General features: G+C 36.1%; 1 protein-coding gene across 1 annotated transcript in view; it reads left to right on the forward strand.

Annotated features, from left to right (window-relative positions):
• MYG1 (MYG1 exonuclease) overlaps positions 1–17,148 on the forward strand; it is a 1,051,322-nt gene that overhangs the window by 376,505 nt on the left and 657,669 nt on the right. The window contains exon 2 of the mRNA XM_044083894.1: positions 8,780–8,892. Coding sequence (XP_043939829.1) covers positions 8,780–8,892 — 113 coding nt within the window. The remainder of the gene's footprint in view (positions 1–8,779; positions 8,893–17,148) is intronic.

Raw genomic sequence — 17,148 nt, forward strand, 5'->3', positions numbered from 1 at the left:
ATCAGAAATACTTTTAAAATTCATCATGTTGTCAAATAGAGACTGTATAGAAGAATTAGATCCTGCTGATGTAATTAGAACATCATCTGCAAAAAGTTGAATTTTGGATGTATTTTCATCTATTCCAAACCCTCTATGTCAGTACTGTTTCTGATCAAATTAGCCCAAGGCTCCATTACTAAAGTGAATAATAGTGGAGAAAGTGGACATCCTTGTTTTGTACCTTTAAGAATGGGTATTTTTTGTGAAACATATGTTCCTACCTTAATATAAGCCAACGTTCCTTTGTATAAATGTTCAATTAGATTTACAAATGCATCCGAAAAGTTTGTGCACTTCATTAAGATAAACAGATAGTCCCAACTTACTGAATCAAATGCTGAACTTATATCAAGACTAATAAGTGTTAAATCTTTCTTTTTCCTATTTGCAAAATCTATTAATGTTAAAGTTCTTCTTATATTATCAAAAGTATTTCTATTTACAATGAAGCCTGTCTGATCTATATCTATAATGCCGGGAATGATTGTCTTCAATCTATCAGCAAAGATATTCATAAACATTTTATAATCAACATTAAGTAATGAGATGGGCCGATATGAAGAACATCTAGTTGGATCTTTATTAGGTTTTAAAATTGGCGAAATAAATGTATATTGCCAAGATGGGGGGGGGTTATTAACTCAGTTTGGGCCAAAATAAAAACCTTATGTATTAATGAATATGTATTTTTAGAAAGGATTTTATATATCTCTGGTATAATACCATCATTACCCGGTGCTTTGTTTGATTTAAGCTTATTTATTTGTGTAATAACTTCTGTATATGAAATACTCTTGTCCAATAGTTTAATCTGTTGTTTATTAAGCTTTTTATTCATATTTGTGGTTATAAACTCCTTTATTTTATCTTTAGGTTCCATGTTAATATTATTATGGTTAATTTTGTGAAAGTGATTTCTAAATTCATGTAGTATTTCTGGTATACTAGAAACATTCTTCTTTTTCCTTAGAGAAAAGATTTCTTTGATATGGTTTTGTTTATTCAACCTTTTGTTTTATTTTTAAGTCTATGTAAATATTTGGGGCTTATTGAATAAGACAAAAACTTGTATTTCTCTAAAGTTATTTTAACTTTATGAGTTAAAATTTCTTTGTATTTCTCATTTAGTTTATTTCTTCAATAACTTTCTTGTCCATAATATTTTCTTTATTATTATGTTTATAAGAGTCTAATTTACTTTGAATATCTAACAATTCCTTATCCCAAGATTTCCTTTTATTATTATACCATCTGATACTTTGTCCATATAGATATGATTTTAAGGCATCCCAAACATAAACAATGGAGACTTCAGGAGTGTTATTTATGTCTAAAAAATGTTTTACTTCTGAAAGTATATATTCTTTATAGTCTTTTAGTTGAGTTAAGTATGCTGGTATCCTTTTGATCTGAACATTATGAGTAGTTTTATCATGAATTCAAAAACAATTGAATTATGATCAGATATAGGACATGAAATTATTTTGGAATTAATTAAATCTGTTACCATCTGGTTAGAAATAAAGACCCTATCTATTTTTAAATAAGTTTTGTATCTGTTAGAAAAAAAGGTGTATGGTAATGATTTTGAATCTATCTGATTATTAATATCATTCAAATGATAAGAATTAGCAAAATCCTTTAAATGTTTTGTATTAGATGTAATTCTTCTCTTTCCTATAGTGGTAGTATCACTTTCATGTAGTATACAATTAAAGTCACCAGCTAAAATAATATCTCCTATAGAGAATGATATGATCTTATCAAGATGATGTTTCACTGTATTAATACCAATTCCAGGTATCCAATATACATTAATTAAAGTGTAAGTCTTCCCATTAATTTGTATTGTAACCATACAAAACATTCCTTTGTCATCCTGATAAGACTTAATGGTTTTAGGAATGGGCATACTTTTATTCCATAAAATAGCCACTCCTCTTTTTTCTGAGTGTGCTCTGAACTAACCAATACTGTATGTTTGTTTGTGGCTAGTTTATCAATATCTTTTTTTCAAGAGATGGGATTCTTGTAGGAAGACTAAGTTGGCCTTGTGTAAATTAATGTATCTTATTAGGCTTGCCCTTTTACATGGATTATTCAATCCATTAATGTTTAAAAAAATTCCTTTTAAAGATGTCATTTGGCATTTTTAAAACTTAAGAATCTTATGATCAAAATAACAAATAACAAGATAAGTAATGTTACATCTCCTCCTTTAGGTGTACCTTTAAATATAACTGTATTTATTGAATCTCTTATGGGATTTCGTATAGAATTCAATTTTGTTTGTAGTGACAATGAATGTACAAAATATATTGTGGATGTCAAAACTATATACAAATAACAATGAACAAGTGAAAATAATGTAAGGATTAAACCTTGCATCCAGCCTGGAGTTGTAAACTCCAACTTAGAGTAGTATTTACCACTCAAGTTAACCCCTACCCTAAGCAGCAGTCGTCAGCTACCACCTTATCAATTTAATACTAGTTATATTTAACTGAAGTTAACAGTTTTCAATTCAATTATCTAGCAAGACAAGACTGCACATTTGGTAAAACAGCATCATATAAACTAAAATAAACCTTTTTTTTTTTTTTTTTTTTAAACTGTTCATACTACTATATACATCCATGTAATATAAAACACTTGTATTCAAATAGCATTCAAATAATCTTGATGTTAGAAATCAAGAGGAGAGAAAAATAAGTTCTAACATTCATTTAAATCAAAAACTTTGGCTAATATGATTCAGACATTACATATATTAGGATGCATCTATTTTCTGTCATGTAAATACAGTTAACAGCTTCCAAAAAAACCTTGAATTGCTTGTATATGAGCATTTACTCAAACTCATTATTGCCAATAGAATAAAATATTGTATTCATAGAAATTGTTATAAATCATACTTCATAGTTAAGCAGATTCTCAGAAACATTTATATACATATCTACACACACACACACACACACACACATATATATTTATATATATATACATACATACACACATACATATATATATATATATATATAAATATATATATATATATATATATATATACATATACACGCACACACATACACACAGACATACACACACACACACACACACACACACACACACACACACACACACACACACACACACACACACATACACACACACACACACACACACACACACACATACATATATATATATATATATATCTGATCTCACTGAGTTGTATCTTTACTGAGCACCATCTTACATTGCTGTCCCTTCAATAAATCTGTCTGCTTTATACAAAATAATGCACAGCAAACACATTTTAGTAACCAGATTTTACAAACATGCTATACTACTGCTTTGAAATATATCACATGACAATTTCTTCCAGTATAGAGTTATAAAATTATTTATGCTTGTCAATCAGATGAATTAAATGAGTTATAGTAATGTATATGTTTGGGACATAGGTTTTTAACACATATTATTAATCTGCTATTCCTGTATCTGTGATGGGTCAGTGTGATATCTAGGTCAAAGGTGAGACCAGCTGCTTTCAGCTTCTCTGTGAGAATTCTGAGAGTTGAAGCTTTTGAAGTAGCTCATGGACACTGTGCATGAGACAGCCCATATCCCAGATTGTCTCTCTTAACATTTTGGCGGGAAACTTATTAAAAACTAGTGACAAACATTCATTTAGCAGTGTAAATGCATCTAAACATGACAAAACCTTCGCAATGCATTCTACAGGTTATTACAGACTCTATGTAAGTGAAATCAAGCCCAAAATTATTAATAAGTAACAAAACTCAACATTTTTGTCCCAACTCAACTCCTATGCAAATCTTATTATTTATTGTGTCTATATGATCAAAAGCATTTCTATATATTAATAAAGAAAAGAAAAGAGAGTAGAAAGTAAAAGGGTGTAAGGCAGAAATAAAAAATGTAAGAGAAAGCTATAAGAAGTATATACAATAGAATGCTACTTACTGTTTATATTAATAGAGTTAAAAATAAAACATATTATTTACTATTATTTAGTTCCAATTATTATTAGTTAAAGCATGACAGATTATTTACAAACAAGCATAAGCAGTGTAATCAAGAAAGTATAATTAGGAATAGCATTTGAAGAACATATAAACTTTTAAAGGAAAAAAAAAATGTATCAAATTACTGACCTTATTTTTCCTCTTCAGAAAGAGAAACAAGTTTAATCACAGCTTGCCATTAAATCTCCAGATATTTTGACTAGTTATGAAACAAAACATTTCTTTGCACACAGAGAATAACTTTGATTAAATCTTTTTCAAAATATTTGTTGCTTCTTGGAAATGCAGGAACTATATTTAAAAAGATTAATAATAAAATAAAATGATGAGAGAGAAAAAAAAACATAGTACAAATCATTTGTTTTTTAGTCTCTTCTTCTTCTCTGAAGTCTTCCACGAATTTTCAGTTGCCAGTCTCTTTAACGAAGGACTAGCCCATTCCATTTCTTCTATTTTTTCCAAAATCTTATTTATTGATAAACAGTAAAGCAGAGTCTAAGTCATCGAAAATTTTAGGACCATCAGGAAGGAAGATTTTAAGCTTGGCAGGAAACAGAAGGTATGTTTTAAACTGTGCTTTTTTAAGCTCCCTTATTAGTGGCAGAAAAACTTTTCTTTTAGCTAATACCATGGAAGAATAGTCATTGTCAAAGCACAGTTGTTTCATTAATCTTAACAGGAGCTTTAGCCCAAGCAGATTTAAGAACCATCTCTTTATCAAAAGATGATAGAAATCTAACTATAACTGATCTAGGATAGTTTTTGTTTGAGTTAGTATTAGCTATAGATCTATGTGCTCTTTCAATACCAAAAGCGAATGCTTCTGGTAAATCTAAAGTTTTAGGGAGCCATGTTGTTAAAAAAGAAGTAATATTGTTACCTTCAATATTTTCTGGCAGTCCAAAAATCCTAATGTTATTGCGCCTAGATCTATTTTCCAGGTCATCCAGCTTTGTAAATGTGTATTTTGTTTCAGCAGAAACTCAATGTTGATTTCCTCTTCTTGTATTCTATTTTCCATGTCATTCACAGCTTCTTCTATGCCTGTCATCTGGATCTTCTGTTGTTGCAGGTCCATATGTAACAAGTCTATTTGTTTTGTAGTTTTTTCTATGAAAGTGTCTATTTTAGTATCCATTTTATCCATCTTAGCAGTAAGTTGCTGGACTATAATTATCAGAGACTGAAGTTCTTTCTTGATGCTGGAGTCTTGAGAATTTGTCTTACTGGAACTCATTTCAGACTGATAAACTGACAGGAAAATTTCCAAAGTAATTTCTGACAGGAATATTATTAAGATTTCCTTTCTTTTTTAGATATAGTTCAAGAACTATATAAAACAAACATATTTAGAAAGAAAATTACTTCAAAAATTATTTTTTAAGTAATTAATTCCTGTCAGTGTAATGAAATTGGTGGAGCTGAAGAAATGTGCTGCTATCCTGTGTTCATCCTTGGCCATGCCCCCCACTTAAACCGTTCTTGAAGGAACGAAGATTGACTTTTTGCCATTAAGGAAGCACATTATATATTTATCATTTTTTGCTTTCTATCCGTCTTTGTTACAGATGTCAGCTCTGTAATATTCCTTCTATATACTTTCTATAGAACAGGTGTTTTGCATGCTTTCAATTCTTTTAGAGATGTGAACATGACATCTTTTAAGTTTGGAGTTGTAGTGTATTCTGCTATTAATGGACGAGTTTTGTGTCTACTTTGTTCATAATATGAATTCTGAGTGTTCACCAGACTTCTATGCAATGACAATAGTTGTTTGTTTTTTGTATATCAGGCTGTGAACCTATGTTAACATTATGAGCTCTGAGTTTTTAACAGATTTACAAGCTGTGTAATGGTCATGACAGCAGTGTTTTTATTGTCTTTAACAAAATGTAGTTTTGTTCTAAGCTTGGATCTAAGTCATTTAAAACATGTTTTTGTTACAAGTGCACTATGCAAATGGGGAGTAGGTGTTGCTATGTTTCATTGCCTCATTTTTAATTGCCTTTTAACTAGATCGGTTAGCTGGTTCTGAAGTAGTTGTGTGTAGGAATTGTTTTCAGGATCTGAGGAAGGCACACGCCGAAAGCGCTTATCCTGTTCTTGTTTTTGTTGTATTAAAGTTCCAGTTGTATGTCTGTGGTGTTACGCTCCTTTTTCGTTTTCTTCTAATTTGTGTACTGGAGCGTTCTTTGGTGGTGCTACTGGATTTTGATACTGTTTACCTGAATAGTGTAGTAGAACTTTAATTTAACAGGATTCCTTCTGAATTTTCACTAGTACCCTAGATATTAGTGGAAAGGGTGGAAAAGCATACAGGAACATGCTTTTTCTTTTTTTTTCCTTGGACAGGAATCTGTCTTTCAGGCCTTTTTGCATGGAGTCCTGGAGCAGAATCTTGCCAACTGATTGTTCAGAAAGAAGGTGAAGAGGTCTATTTGAGGAACTCACCACAGATGGATCAAATCTTGCAAAACCCTCTGATTAGTTTCACATTCATGAAGATTTGTCCTTGTCCTGTTCAGCTTATCTGCCCCACAGTTTTGCTCTGGTGGAATGTAAGATGCTTGTAGAGTGAGATTGTGCTTTGAAACTATATCCCAAGCTAACATGTCTAGACTCCAAAGGGGGTATGACCTGGTTCCCTCTTGCTTGTTGATGTACCATATGACTGTGGTATTGTCCGTAACAACTTGAAGAGATTCTGGGGTCCAAAGATGATTCAGAGATTTGAAAGCCTTGATCAGGGCAAGCATCTCTTTCATATTTATGTGCTTGCATCTGTTCTTGGTCCTACACACACTTTGCACATTTATCCTCCTGGAACTGCTCCTCAAGCAAAGTCTGAGGTGTCTGTAGTGCCTGCCTGCTTTGGAACAGGGAGGGAGAAATGAGGACCTATATTTAGAGGAAGGTGTTGTCTACAAGTGATTTGTCTTCTGACAGACCCCAGCAGTGGCACTTACAATGATAGAGTGTTGCTGCTGGGGCCAAAGAGACTTCATATAGCACTTTTGTCTTTCTCATGTAGAGTCTTGCCAAGGGTATCACAAGAATCATAGAAGCCATGAGACCCAAAATCCTGAGGTATTCTCACGCAATGGCTGAAGTTTGAGTGGAAAATCCTGGAAATAGATCTAGCTGTAGAGTTTTCTTTTTCCTGTGGGGAAAAAAAGCTCTTTAAACTGTGATGTGTGGTTGACATTACCGAAACACAGTCCTATGAAGATGTGATCAGGACACACACACACACACACACACACACACACACACACACACACACACACACACACACACACACACACACACTAGGGATGAGCATCTGTTAGAGCTAATGTTACTAGGAAACATGAATGAGGAAGAAGAGGTACAGGTTTAGGGAAGAAAGATCTTGAACTGGTCTCCAAGCATTACAGAACTCTTTTCCCAAGTGGGCAGGAGGAACTGACTCTATCACTTCTTGGGACAACATGTGATGGAGGACAAGTGGAGATAACAGTCTGGTCTGGAGGACGAGGAATTCCCACTGGAAAGGAGAAATTTCCTCCCACTGCCATCTGTAACCTCAAATGAATGATCTTTAGAACCCATTTGTCTGAAACTATCTGTTGTGAAAGAGAAAAGTGAAGATTCAGGGAGGAAAAAAGTCTCTTAATTGTTATTCTGACTCTTGGACTGTCCTTGGTTTTGGGAGTTTCCAAAATTCTATTCTTCTTGGAACCCCCTTGTCATTTCTTCTTAACTGCAGTTTGTTGAGACTGTTTATTTCACCTGTATCATCGTGTATATATATACCTGTATCATCGTGTATGTATATATATATATATATATATATATATATATATATATATATATATACATATATACACACACACACACATATACACACAGCAGCTTTGGAATTCCAAAGTTCCATGAAAGCAATATACTGGTCTATATGTGTAACAAATGTCAGCTTGAATCCTTCAGGTATTGTTGAGGTTGTTTTGAAGGTTCACCGGAAAAGCCTTAGCTTAAACATTAAAATTGAAAGTAGGCTGGTAGGGAACGTATGTTTTACTTTTGATGGACAATAGATTCTGTTGAAATTAATCAGTATCTGGTTGGATTTTATTATTTGCAAACTTTGTGGTTACTTCTTTTCTTTGACTGACCCGATAATAGTCGATTGTGCTTTTATGCATGCTTATAATTACCATGTTAAAATACTGAATCACTGAGGAATGTAAATGCGTAGCGGTATTGGCGATGAAGCAAGAAATACATTGAGTAAAGCTAAAGTGACGATAGATTAGCCCAGGGGCATTGCTGATGCTTTCTTTATTCATGCCAGTTTATATGCAGCTTCTCTGAGTAGCACCAGAACTGCTAAAATGTAGTGGGGTTTGAGTATGGAACATTTTCTAAACTTTCAAGCTAATGGCACATCTACAGTGTATCAATAGGCTTAACAAGTGGATGATTCATTTGCAAGGAAGAGTGCTCTAATTGCAGAAAGGCTGAAGATGAACTGGCAGATTACTGCTCACTGAAGAACTGGTGAAACCTATTTGGTGTGTCACTGTTAAAAAAAAACTTTCTTATTCTCAATCATCTTAGAAAGTATTGTTTTATTTAGATAACTAACCATGTTAACATTTTTTTTTTTTTAACCCTTATTTTGACTTTGTTCTTTGTCTGCTCAGGGTGCTGAAACTGTACGGACACGAGACCCAAAACTCCTTGCCACATGTGATGTGGTTGTAGATGTGGGTGGAGAATACGATCCTAAGCATCATCGATATGATCACCATCAGAGGTTAATGTTAGAAATATTTATATAAATAAATAAATACTATTTAGTCATTTAATTTTTTTATGTATATGCATGCTTGTACATAACACTTTTGCCACTGTTTTTGTTTGGGTGTACTCCGCACTGGAGATATGAAATGTTGTGGTGTCTCTCATTCATTCATTATCTTAGTGTATCTGTTATTCATATAGGCAGCTGGTCTTTGAAGCATAGTCACATAATCACAAAACCTGGAGAAAATGTATACTTAGAGGTAGTGTAGAAAGACAGGTTTATGTGTTTTGTAATGTACATGTTTATTAATAATTGAACAAATAACATTTTCTGTTAGAAATTAACATTTTGATTCTTTAGTGGAAGGAAAGCAGTGACCTGACTAGTGTATCCCTTTCTGTTTCCTTTCTGTACCTAATTCCGTCTTTCTCATCCTCCATCTGATTCATATGTTGATCTAAACTTTTCCAGTTGCTTGGAAGGTTGTTTTGGGGCTTTATCTTCCTTTATGTTAAAAAAAAAAATGTATCACATTTTCTAATGTTTTATTCCAGCTGACATCTGTTCTCACCGTATCTCACAGCTGTACAGTGAGCTTGTATTGTGTGTTCAACTGCATTATTTGAATTCATGACAGTTCACCACGATGACAGTTTGATAAATAACGATTGTTCAGAACTTTACAAGGTGTAGATAAAGTGTTTCAGCATGGGGAAACATGTTTTGCACCTCTTATGTGGGGGTTGTGTCTACAGCAGTATTAAAAACAGAAACCTTTTATGCAGAAATACTGACAAGCCTGCTAGAAATGTGGAAACGTGAACTTGCTGAATTGCTGTTGGCTAATAATGTATTTATATTTAATGATCATGTTTATTTACAGAAAAATGGGGTAGCCGTGGGCACCCCGATGGCTAACACATATGCCAACATTATAATATTGCACTGGGAGGAAGATTTCATCTATAATGTTTCACATATGTTTGGGGGTAATGTCTTGTTTTTTAAATACTTTCTAGACATGTTCCTTTTATGGGGTGGTACTGATGAAGAGTTGTACATATTTGTGGATTTTCTGAATTCCACCACTGACTTTTTGAAATTCACAGTGCTATTTTCTAATATTAATATTACTTATTTAGATGTATGCTTAACTAAGCACACTGATAATATTGATACGTCTGTTCATAAGAAAGAGGTACACACTAACCGCTATGTCCACAGGCACAGCATGCATGCAAGACATACATTTAAAGCTGCAGTAAAAGGGCACATTTTAAGGGCTAGCCAGTTGAACACAGAAGAGAATTTCTACTCTGAGTTGAATAGAATGACCACAGAATTAAAACAGTGTGGATATGATGATGGAATGTTATAACAAATAATTGAAGAGGTTGTAAGAGAGGTAGGGAGGCGAGACCCCATTTCTCTGAATGCTATTTACGATTTAGTAATAGTAGTAGGAGTGATAAAATTATAAATAGACATATGCGATATACTACCACTTATAATAGAAGATCGAAAGGTATTAGGAATATAATTAAGAATAATTGGGGTATCCTTAGAACGATGCCTGAGATTTTAAAAATAGTGAGCGACAATCCATCTTTTTCATATCGAACATGCTCTGACCTTAAACAAAGATTATGTTATAAAGACATCATTGAAATAAGACATGAAATAAGAGACACGGGACATTTCCTTGCTATAACTGTAAATGTTGCGATGATATAGGAACTAGTAATGAGTTTATACATCCCGGTACAGGTAGGAAATACTTGTTTAAGTGTTTTGCTACCTGTAATACGGCTACTATTTTATATATATATATATATATATATATATATATATATATATATATATATATATATATATATATATATATATATATATAGCTTGCTGTGTGATGTGCACGGCCTTCTGTATAGGAAAATGTACAAGGAGACTGAAGGACAGGATCACTGAACATTAAATCTGAGATACATAGGCAAGTGAGTAGCAATGCCTTGGGTAGGCACATGTGAGAAAAGGGAGACCATCATAATTTAATTTTAGAGTGACAGCTGTAAAATATAAATGGAGAGGAGGTGGTGACCTGAATAATGTATTGGAAGTATGTTAATATCCATGGATAACCATGTTGGAGGCAGATTGCCCAACAGGTTTGAAAATAGCGGTTAGTGTGAAACCTATTTTATAGAAGAAACAAATGTTTTTAAAATAAGCTTGACAAGATGCTGGTATATATATGTTTGAACATTTTAATGTTATATATATTTTATATGTTTTTCATATGTATTTTAATATGAGTTTATAAGAGGAGTTTTTTTTATTATTTAATTGTTAATGACTGTGTCGTGATTTGGGTTAAGTATTTAAATGAGTATTTTAATGAGTGTATGAATTTTACGTTTAAACACTGAGGATGGGTTACTCCCGAAAGCTCTGTGATCTTTGGAATAAAGTATTTGATATTTAACCTCTTTCTTCACTTTTCCCTACGTTTCCAGATTTTGGATTTTTGTTTTTCATTCTGCTTTGGAACCTTTCTTCCAAATCTGGTTTACCTAAGTGCTGTTTTTTTGTATTTGTAGGGTTGTGTCTACCACAGCTTTGTGATTTGTAAATATCAAGTGCAAAGTAGCACATCCTCAGGGGTAAGAGAATTCAACTCTGAGGTTACATATTCGGTTTTCAAATATAAGTAGTGCCACATTTAGCCAGCTGGGATTTTATTTAGTTGCTGATGCCAGAGAGGATTTAATTTAGTTGATGCTGATGAATTGGAGTCTAAGTGCTACTGATAGTAGATTTGGATGCCTCTGCTTCCAAATCTACTATTGGTGGTACTTTTGCTCAGAATCTGGAACTTTCTCAGGTGCTAAACCCTTTTGTTTTGCCCATAATGATCTGTAAACAGACTCTACTTTCCAAATCTTATTTGGTAAATGGTGAAGCTAAATCACATCTGAGAAACAGACACAGACTGCTTTTCTGAAAGAGTTCTTTTGTCAATGTTTTTCCTTTCAAAAGATCATTCCTTTCTTTTTTGTGTTACTAATTTTGTCTTCCTCTACCGTATAAATATGTTTCAGGTCTGATAATTAAAATTTAAACTACAGTGCAATGAAAAAGTATTTGCCCCCTTTCCTGATTTCTTATTTTTTTTCATGTTTGTCACACTTAAATGTTTCAGATCATCAAACAAATGTAAATATTAGACAAAGATAACCCAAGTACCCAACCCAGCCTCCCTTCCTCAAACCACCTGTATACAATATGCTGATGATTCAACATTAATCTGTGCCGCCTCCTCGCCCTCCCAACTTCAAGCCGCAACCCAAAAAATATTTACCCTTGTAGAAAACTGGTTCCATCAATGCTGTCTCCTCCTTAACCCTAAAAAAACTAAATTGCTGTTGTTCACTCCCACTCAGAAATCCCCACCATAAACTTCACAGTCATCTCTAAAAATGGTACATTAATAGCTCCTGACACAACCACCAAACATTTAGGGGTAACAATTGATCACAATCTTAATTTTGACACTCGTATCAATCTAACTATCAAATCGGTTAATAGAAAACTGGGCTCCTTGTACAAAATTAAATCCTTTCTTACTCCTTCAGCCAGGACTACTATTGCCCAAACTCACCTAATCTCTACCCTCCTCTATACCTCACCAATCTATACAAACCTCTCCAAAAGCAATATAAATAAGTTGGTAACATCTTATAACAAAATAGCCAGATTTACCAGTGATGCCCCATTTCGTACCTACCACTGCAAAAATCTCAAACTTCTCGGATGGTTAGAACTGCATATTCAGCTTCTTTTTCAGCAACTCAATCATTCACAAGATCCTGCATCATCCCTCAATTACTCCCATACTCAGAAACCTTATTGGCCTCTATCAAAATCTTTTAAACTTATGATCTGCTAACAGAGTACTTGTCTCTACCCTAAAATCCAATAACAAATCTGGGGACTGCCTATTTACTAACTCGATTAGTATCCCATGGAACAAACTTCCAAGAGAACTAACATCCCTGACATCCACTCCTCTTTTCAAACAACAACTTAAAACCTTCCTAAAATCACAATGGCTATGTCCATGCTCAAATCCTGACTGACACTGTCTCCCTTTTGCTTCTCATTTTAAGTCTATTGGTACTGGATTCCTCTTGCTTTATGTCCCTTTTTTAGATTCCTCTTGCTTTGATCATTTCCATTTTTAACTATTCCTAAAGAATTTTTGTTTAGCTATGTAATAACTCTCTGGTATGTTATTCTCTATGACTGTACTTGTAAAAATATGTATATTAATTATGTTTAAAGTTTAAGTTAAGTCTTAGTCAAAAATCCTTTTTAACTATGTTTTCATAATTTCATTACTGTATTTGGAGTTTTTCTCCCCGGGCCTCTGCTGAAAATGGACATATATCCAGTCGGACTTTCCCGGTCAACAAATGTAAAATAAAAAAAATAAAGTAAGCACAAAATGCAGTTTTTAAGTGATGATTTTATTTATCAAGGGGAAAAAAAACTATCCAAACCTACATGGCCCTATGTGAAAAAATAATTGCCCCCTAAACCTAATAACTGGTTGTGCCACCCTTAGCAGCAACAACTGCAATCAAGTGTTTGCGATAACTGGCAATGAGTCTTTCAGATCGCTGTTGAGGGATTTGGCCCACTCTTCTTTGCAGAATTGTTTTAATTCAGACATATTGGAGGGTTTCCGAGCATGAACCGCCTTTTTAAGGTCATGCCACATCATCTCAATTGGATTCAAGTCCGTACTTTGACTAAGCCACTCCAAAACCTTAATTTTGTTTTTTAAAGCCATTCAGAGGTGGACTTGCTGGTGTGTTTTGGATCATTGTCCTGCTGCAGAACCCAAGTGCGCTACAGCTCGAGGTCACGAACTGATGGCCAGACATTCTCCTTCAGGATTTTTTGGTAGAGAGCAGAATTCATTGTTCCATCAATCACAGCAAGTCATCCAGGTCCAAAAGCAGCAAAGCAGCCCCAGACCATCACACTACCACCGCCATGTTTGACTGTTGGCATGATGTTCTTTTTCCGAAATGCTGTGTTATTTTTATGCCAGATGTAATGGGACGCACTCCTCCGAAAAAGTTCAATTTTTGTTTTGTCAGTCCACAGAATATTTTCCCAAAAGTCTTGTGGATCATCAAGACGTTTTTTGGCAAAAGTGAGACGAGACTTTGTTCTTTTCACCTTGGAACTCTGCCATGCATGCCATTTTTGCCCAGTCTCTTTCTTATGCTTCAGTCATGAACACTGACCTTAACTCAGGCAAGTGAGGCCTGCAGTTCTTTAGATGTTGTTCTGCATTCTTTTGTGACCTCTTTGATGAGTCTTTGCTGCGCTCTTGGGGTAATTTTTGTAGGCCGGCCACTCCTGGGAAGGTTCACCACTATTCCATGATCTGAAGTAGTTAGCAACTTTTTTTTCTAGCATCTGCTCCAAGCTCCGAGCTCCTCCCCCTACCCATAATGCACTACCATCTCCTACCTTCCTCAGATCTCGTTTGCCGCGCCAGTAGTGAGCATCGTGGTCTCCTTCGCTCTGAGGGCAGGGATAGTAAGTTTATAAATACTTAGCCTGTAGTGTGTCTGGGGATGAGTCAGTGTTCCTGGAGGCCTTTGGCATGGGCCCATCTACTTCCTGGGTTCTCCGCCAGTGGACCCCTTGGTGGACGTTATCACTACACGGGCATGGAAGGAACCTGACACCATAGAGCCCATCCCCAAATGCCCCGATAAGATTTTATCTCCCCCTACTGACAGACAACCTTGGTCAAAAGGAGCCCCAGTTGATGCTATGGTGGTCGCAGCAGCCACCAAGAAGGAACTAGCGCAGGAGAGTTCCTCAGTCCACCCTCCAGACAAGGAGTCCAGGTCGGTGGATAGGTTTGGGAAGCGCATTTATTCCTCAGTGACGTTTTCAATCCGTGTGCTGAACTATTTGACACATGTGATCCGGCTTCAGTGAGACCTTGCATCGGAATTCGCTGAGTCTCCCCCCAGAGTCCTTATCGTTGCAGGACAAACAGTTGTTTTCTGCGAAAATGTCTACTCTGAAGTAAGTCTCAAACACGTCTATGCGGCTCCTTTCTCATGCCTCGGAAGGAGCAGCTAGGGCGGCCGGGACAAGCCTAGCCATGAGGTGTCATACCTGGCTCAGGTTGTGTCAGTTCGCGGACCCTTTCAAGGCGTCGTTTATTAATGCTCCCTACGACGGTTCTTCCCTTTTCGGGAAGACAGTACATGACACACTTGTCCAGAGCGAAAAAGACGGGAAGACTTTGTCTGCTGTCGGGATCTGCTTCTCTAGGAATCAAAGAGGGCAAAAGAAGATGTGGTTCTGAAAATGTCAGTTTTCCCGGGATTCTCAGGACAACTATTCCCCCAGAGGCAGAGGGGACAGGATCGATGCCGACCCAGAAGTAGAGGGGGTCCCAGGAATTTTGGGTCTAGGGAACCTTTTTCTGATATACCCGGTCAGCATCCCTGAGGGGGTGCCCGGCTGTCCTACTCTGGATGCAGTCGGGGGGAGATTGTCCTTACACCCAGCGGCATGGGAGTCCACTACGACAGATCACTGGGTGTTACAGATTATATCCAGAGGTTACACTATCCCATTTGTGGCCCTCTCCAAATGTTCCAAAACACCGCCCAGATGTTCCAGCTGCTCACAGGGAGGCCGAAGCTCTAGAGATTTCAAAGCTGCTTCTCAAACGAGCCATCGAACAGGTCCCCCCGATCAGTCCGGATCAGGCGTCTACTCAAGGTTTTTTTTAGTGCCAGAAAAGACGGGGGACCTCAGGCCCATTCTAGACCTGTTAACTTTGAACCTGTCTGTAACCAAACAGAAATTCCGGATGGTCACCTTACAGTCCATTCTACCTTATCACCGAGAGTGCGACTGGATGTGCTCATTAGACCTCCAGGATGCTTACTACCACATCAAGATCCACAGAAGCTACAGGAGGTTTCTACACTTCCAGCTGGGAGCCAGTCACTTTCAGTTCAGAGCCCTACCCTTCGGTCTCACCACAGCCCCCAGGGTGTTCACCAAAGTAATGGCAGTTGTAGTGGCTTCATAGAACAAAATCATTCCACAAGTCTGACCAGTTGTTAGTTTCCTTTTCCAAATCCTTTTTGGGAAAAGCTATTTCTAAAGTTTCTTTGGCCAGATGGATCACTTTTTTGCATTTCACATATCTACAAAGCAAAAGGATTATCTCCTCCTAGTATTGTTAAAGCTCACTCTACCAGGTCCATGGTGACTTCTGCTGCTTTTTGGTCTAGGGTTCCTTTGGACGACATTTGTGCAGCAGCGACCTGGGCCAATTCACATACCTTCATTTCCCATTACAAATTAGACCTGATTGCTAGGGGTAGAGCATCCTTTGGCTCTGCGGTGCTCAGGAATATCCTTCCATAAGGGCCTCCCAGGATTGGAGTAGCTGGGGACTCTGTCCCACAGGTTGCAGATAAAATGAAGTTAACTGCTTCAGATAAAGAAGTTATGTACTCACCATAACGTTCCATCTGAGTAGTTATACTTCATTTTTCTGCAACCTTCCCTCCCTCCGTCCCCCGGACCTTGTCCTGTTTATTTACAGGTTTGGTTCATTGGGCTGAGTAGCTTATGTATTTAGTTGCAGAAAATTCGATCTGAGGGAAGGTAGGAGATGGTAGTACATTATGGGTAGGGGGAGGACCTCAGAGCTTGGAGCAGATGCTAGAAAAAAAGTTGCCGGCTCGGATCTGATATGGATCCGAATACCCACAGGTTGCAGAAAAATATATAACTACTCAGATGGAACGTTATGGTGAATACATAACTTCTTTTTTTCTCCATTTGTGGATAATGGCTCTCACCGTGTTTCGCTGGAGTCCCAAAGCTTTAGAAATGGCTTTGTAACCTTTTCCAGACTGATAGATGTTAATTACTTTGTTTCTCATATGTTCCAGAATTTCTTTAGATCGTGGAGTGATGTCTTCCTTTTTGGGATCTTTTGGCCTACTTCACTTTGTCTGACAGGTTCTATTTAAGAGATCTTTTGATTCAGCAGGTCTGGCAGTAATCATTCCTGGGTGTGGCTAGTGAAATTGAACTCACTTTTCCCAAAAATGTGATTAACCACAGTTACTTCATGATTTAACAAGGGGGGCAATTACTTTTTCACATAGGGCCATGTAGGTTTGGATAGTTTTTTTTCCTTAATAA

This window comes from Protopterus annectens, chromosome 9.part0 (assembly GCF_019279795.1).
Source record: "Protopterus annectens isolate FY-2018-M chromosome 9.part0, PAN1.0, whole genome shotgun sequence".
Classification (NCBI taxonomy): Eukaryota; Metazoa; Chordata; order Ceratodontiformes; family Protopteridae; genus Protopterus; species Protopterus annectens.